At 42.7% G+C, this 5,838-nt stretch overlaps 1 protein-coding gene across 1 annotated transcript; it reads left to right on the top strand.

The window, feature by feature from the left end:
• Positions 1–1,989: 1,989 nt before the first annotated feature.
• On the top strand, positions 1,990–2,811 carry LOC109154739. The gene has a single exon (XM_019302467.1). The coding sequence runs from the start codon at positions 1,990–1,992 to the stop codon at positions 2,809–2,811; it is 822 nt and encodes a 273-aa protein (XP_019158012.1).
• Positions 2,812–5,838: the final 3,027 nt, after the last annotated feature.

Here is a 5,838-nt window from a genome sequence, read left to right as displayed (position 1 = left end):
GCGAAAAAGGCTATTAGAACAAATTTGGATGGTTAATGTGGCTAATTAGACTTTATTTTGGTTCGTGGGGGGAATTGAGCACTTCGCGATAGTAGATGGGGCTATTTGACACTTCTACCTAATAATAATAATAATAATAATAATAATAATAATAATAATAATAATAATAATAATAATAATAATAATAATAATAATAATTATTATTATTATTATTATTATTATTATTATTATTATTATTATTATTATTATTATTATTATTATTATTATTATTATTATTATTATTATTATTATTATTATTATTATTATTTAAAAAGTTGCCTGCTATGAAATAAGTTGTGTAAACAGCACATCGCATTGTGAAAAATGCCATGAATCTGTGTTGATTACATCCACGGATTTGTGCCCTGCAAGTGACGCACCGTGCCGCCCACCGCATACACATTTCGACTTGTTTCAACCTGCAATTTTCCAGATCATAGAGCAAGTAGGGGGCAATGCTCTGGTCCAATATCCATCTCCTTTCCAACATAATATACTTTAATTTTTGGTTTTTTAGCTTCCCTTCTTTGCACGCCCACGTTACATATATATAACATCTACAAACACGGCCAAAACCTGAGCGAAGTCTTCTTACCCTTCCTACTATATTTCATAACACATTTTAGGAACATCTATCACTCATAACCCCTAGCCTCTTTTCTTCTTTCATAACAGCCTCGACGTGTTTTGATTCAATATGCAAAATGTGTTATTGTTTTGTTGAAATAACTATTTTGCAAAGAAGATAACTAGATTAGCATGGCCATGCTGAAGCTAACGTAGGCGAAGAAGAAGAGCACCTGGAGTACGTGGGAAGAGCTGCTGCATGTCGATGATGAAGTTGGCTGTAAAACTCTACTTTACAGAAGACACTATCGTGGTTCAAGTTCCTTGGTCTAAGAACATGGGGAGTTAGACCAACACTAGGATTCATTGTGCTACAATATTTGGAAACCAACCAGCAGAAGTAAGTATAATTTTGTTTCCAGGATTAGTATATGAACTTGCTACTTACGATTGTAACTTTTCAATACAGTAGTACTTTTTTAATTTGTACCAGTTCCTGCATGATTGTGATATCGATGCCTGCCGGAATCTCCTCCTATCCACTTCATTATCCATAATATCATTTGGCTCATTCTCTCGATCGGAAGATTTCACATACTGCATGTTGTGCCACTAGCATTGAAAACATACACCGATTCAAACCTCTACGTGAAGGGAAGATCATGATCAGATCTCGTGTTAAATTAAAAATTTTCTCTCTGATTTGCGAATGAATCCCAAAGGATCAACATCTGACACATCCGACACCAGCATCTTCCCCCAGCCGGAATATTAATGAACCTAGCTAGCTTCTCATAGTCGCACGTCGTCGCTGCCGATCCGATAGGATTAATCAATCCTTCTCCATGACAAGGCTTCTCTGATCCGTCATTCGAGTCGCTGAAATATGATACAACGATGATCCAAGCTAATCGCATTCATCAGTGTACGAACATCCACGGTGGCACGGTCTTTGAGGATTCCAACGTAACGGCCGGAGCAAGGAGCGTTACAGCGTTGCTTCGTTGATAGGTGTTCTGATCTGGATATTCGGGTGAACGTACAGAGGTAATGTGCATACTCTTTTACTCCCATGCCATAGACCCAGACCAGGATCATCGATATACACTCATCATTCAGCGAACATACATCGATGGTATGATGGACTACCTAGACACCAGCCAAGGGCTCTGAGGGCATTCCTGTACTTTCACTCTATCTGATTCTGTTACAAACGGTTATAACTGCTGTTGTCCATTTAAATAGTTTGTTTTTCTTCTTTCCATTCTGTAAGAACAATAGCTTGAGTACTGTTTGATGAAATGCCAATGGCTCCTTTTCTTCTAGCTTCAACTGTGAGTAGTGATTAGCAAGTAGCAGCTGCTCTCCTTGAATCACTTCAACATGGTATCAGAGCGTAATCATCGCTCCTATGCCGCCGCCGTGATCACGAATGCCGGAGCAGGTGAAGGAACATCAGCCGGGAACGCCGGAGCTCCAGCCAATCAAACTACCGCAAATCCGAATTTCCTCAATCAAACTCCATTCCATCGAGCAGATGAATTTGATGATCCTCTATATCTCCATATTACGGAGAATCCAAACCTAATCCTTGTTTCACCCCCTCTGTCCGAGTGCAATTATGCTTCATGGAGCAGGTCCATGAAGATTGCTTTGGGAGTGAAGAACAAATTTGGTTTCGTGAATGGAGACATACTAAATCCAGGACAAGGAGATATCAAATATGCAGTCTGGAAGAGATGCAATGATATAGTATGGTCCTGGATACTGAAATCGGTGAATTCGACAATAGCAGAAAGTGTCTTGTACTTCGAATTTGCGGAAGACATTTGGAAGGCTCTTGAGAAGAGGTATTCGCAAGCTGATCCACACAGAATTGTAGAGATCCAGAATGAAATCTTCAAGAACTTGCAAGGTAATATGACTATCAATGAGTATTTCACAAAATGTAATGGTCTATGGGAACAACTAAATGCTATGAGACCTATACCTGTTTGTGAGTGCTTGCCTAGATGTTCTTGTCGTCTCTTGAGTAAGATACAGAAGGACAGGGAGGATGATCAGGTCATAAGATTTTTAGAAGGACTGAAGGATGAATTTGAAACTATAAAATCAGGTGTGTTGGTTATGGATCCCATTCCAACGATGGAGAAAGTCTTGAACATGGCACTCAAGCTAGAAAGAAAGCTTAATGGCTCTATGTAACACCCCGTGTTACGACCCCTAAAACCAATTAATCATTTAATCAAATATCCGAAGAAAGAACTAAATTACAATAACCAATTTAGAAAAGGCCCACCATGGTCCGTGGGCCCTCACCCCTAAAACCCAACCCCTAGCCCAAAAAGGAATAGAATTAGCAAGCCTATAATATTAGTTCCTAATTAGGACTTCTAGGTATATAAATAGGGGACTTAAGAGGCAACTAGAACCCCCACCACAATAATCTCTCACCACCCAAGGAGCTCCAAGAATTCCCTTAGGAGAAAATCAAGAAAGAAGAAAGCTTAAAGAAAGACCCTTCATAGCCAAGGAATTAATTAAGGCTAAGAGGTAACCCATGTCTCAACAAAACCTATTTTCATAGCTATGATTCCCCTCTTAGGATTTCCCCCATATTCTTGTGTGTTGATGATTCGTTATAACGATCTTGATAATTGGTGTTATGATTCCATGGGTGATCTTGATAATAAGAGGTTCTTGATGATTACATGGTGTTCTTGATGTTCTTGATGATTATATGATGTTCTTAATGTTTATATGATATTCCTATCGAATTTCGATATTAGAAGATGAATTGTGTTCTTATTGATTTAAAAATAATTAGAACCCTAGGTTATATCGTGGAATTCGTATGGTATCATTCTTGGTATATTGGGTGGGAATTCGCATGTTTGGGTGTTGATTATGTTTAGAAAAGCATGATAAGTTATGTGCCGTATGTTCTTGCTTTTGAATCCGTTAACTGTCTACGTGTTGTTGTCAATTGCGTTTGAAAGTGTTTAAGCATGGTCTCGGGTTCCATAATGGTTCCCAGGGCATTTTTCTGTGATAAAAGAGTCAGTGGGGGGGGGGGGTAGGTGGGGGTAGCGGACCCACCACCTACCCGCGGCCAATATGGGCAACACCGGCAGCGGGCAGCCGGCGGGCGGGCAGCTGCCCGCCGGGCACCCGCTGCCCGGAAACACGCCACCGGCGGGCAGCCGGCGAGTGACCCCTCACCCACCGGCTACCCGCTGGAAAATACCCCACCTCGGGATTTTGGCTTCCCCGTTTGATGTTCCCCCGACCCCCGTGGCGTCCCAACGGACTCCGTCTATCGTGCCTATGTCTAGTTTGATATTTCGGGTACCGTTCGTAGGTTGTATGAGTCTTATATATTGCATGCTAGTTGAATTGGTATCCCGTTGACCTAGGTAAAAGAAGTATGTACCCCTTAGGATTATTCTTAGTATGTGAAGGATCACGCATAGGTTTTGTTATACATTTTCTCCCCCTTCCCAATGTGTTAATGTGGGTTGCATGTGCTTGCTATGTGTCATGTGTGCATGATACCCCAATCCGGTGGCGATCGGATTGGTTATTCCTGAGCTGCGGTTCAGAAGCTGGCTGCGGTCAGATTTACACTCTTGGGCTGCGGTTCACCGTTTGGTTGCGATCAAACGTTTCTACATGAGCTGCGGTTCATATTTCCTGGCTGCGGTCAGATGACATAATCTTGGGCTGCGGTCCACTGTTTGGTTGCGATCAAACTATGATGAGCTGCGGTTCATCGGTCGGTTGCGATCGACCCCTCCGTGTTGCGATACGGGGCAGGGTGCTGCGGGGCCGTGTCAGAGCTATATGCGCTGACCCTCATGTATGGGCATGCGATTGGTCCTGTGGCGCCAACAAAGTGTGCTATGTGATGAGATATGGATGATTGGATTTTTATGAAAGTGTGACCATAGGATACATGCTAGTATCTGTATATGCTTGATTTTGACTATTGGCTGTGCTTATCCCTATCTGTCGAGTCTATTCCCTGTTTTGAAAGCTAGAGTCTTTTAGGATATATCTTCATGCTTCGAAATGGTTTTTCGTATATCTATGTATATATCTATATGTATTGTAATTCAACGCGTTGGAGTGGGTTACCAGCATCTCTCGCTGAACAGATATATTTGGCTTTCAGGCACAGAAGAGTAGACACTAGAGCGCGCTAGAACCGTGGAGCGTAGAAGTAGATAGTTTCCCTTTCAGCCTGCGTGCCATGTTTATGCATCTACTTTGTTGAGGATATTAGTTAGTTAGCCTGTGCACCTGAGTTCTCTAACTCAGGTGTGGCATAGCACCCCGTACTCTTTATATTATGTTTTGAGATTTAATGAGATTTTACCTTCTTTATATAAGTTTCAAAAGTTTCGAAAATCTGGGGTGTTACAGTTGGTATCAGGGCCTAAGTTTGACCCTAGGATAAGACTATTAAAACAGACCTTAGGACATAGACTTGAACTTTAGGTACTTAGGGACATAGGATTCGGGAATCCTAGGACGTGCGGTGAGATTGTGAAACCTACACGTAACCTCCCCTCACTTTATCCCTCCCCTATCTAAAGGGAACTGTTCCCCCGCTTATCACATCGAAAGAAGAGCACCAAGCTCTAATTTAACGTTCTTATAAACATTGACCCAGAAAAACGACAGCATGGCGCCAAACAGAAGACAATCAAGGACTCCAGAACCCGCTGCACACGACCCCCTGACCCAAACACTACAACAACTAACGCAAGTCGCCCAGGCACTAAGCGACGTAGCTCTTCACAACAACAGACCCCCGCCTCCTCCATCAAACGCGAACTCAGACGTCGCCCGACAAGTTTCAAACCATCGACCACCCACGTTCTCAGGAGAAGAGGATCCCGTAATCCTGGAGGAATGGATCCGAACCCTCGACAAAATTCTAGGGTTAGTGGAATGCCCAGAAGAACGTCGCGTAGAGATAGCCTCGTTCTACTTCGGACACGAGGCCGATCTCTGGTGGATCCATGAGGGGCCCGCTTACCAACAAGAACCAGGGTTCGACTGGGAGAACCTCAAGACACGACTACGAGAACGGTTCTATCCAACACACGTAAAAGCATCCATGTACGAAGAGTTCCTCCATCTGAAACAAGGGACGGCTACCGTCATGGAGTACCATAAACGATTCCTCGAACTAGCGCGCTTCGCGCCAGAACTAGTCCCCACCAA

This window comes from Ipomoea nil, unplaced genomic scaffold (genome assembly GCF_001879475.1).
Source record: "Ipomoea nil cultivar Tokyo-kokei standard unplaced genomic scaffold, Asagao_1.1 scaffold2653, whole genome shotgun sequence".
NCBI lineage: Eukaryota > Viridiplantae > Streptophyta > Magnoliopsida > Solanales > Convolvulaceae > Ipomoea > Ipomoea nil.
This window is presented reverse-complemented; position numbering and strand designations above follow the sequence as displayed.

Excerpts from the sequence above, each read along its gene's own strand:
- LOC109154739 (XM_019302467.1), top strand. The coding sequence starts at position 1,990 with ATGGTATCAGAGCGTAATCATCGCTCCTATGCCGCCGCCGTGATCACG.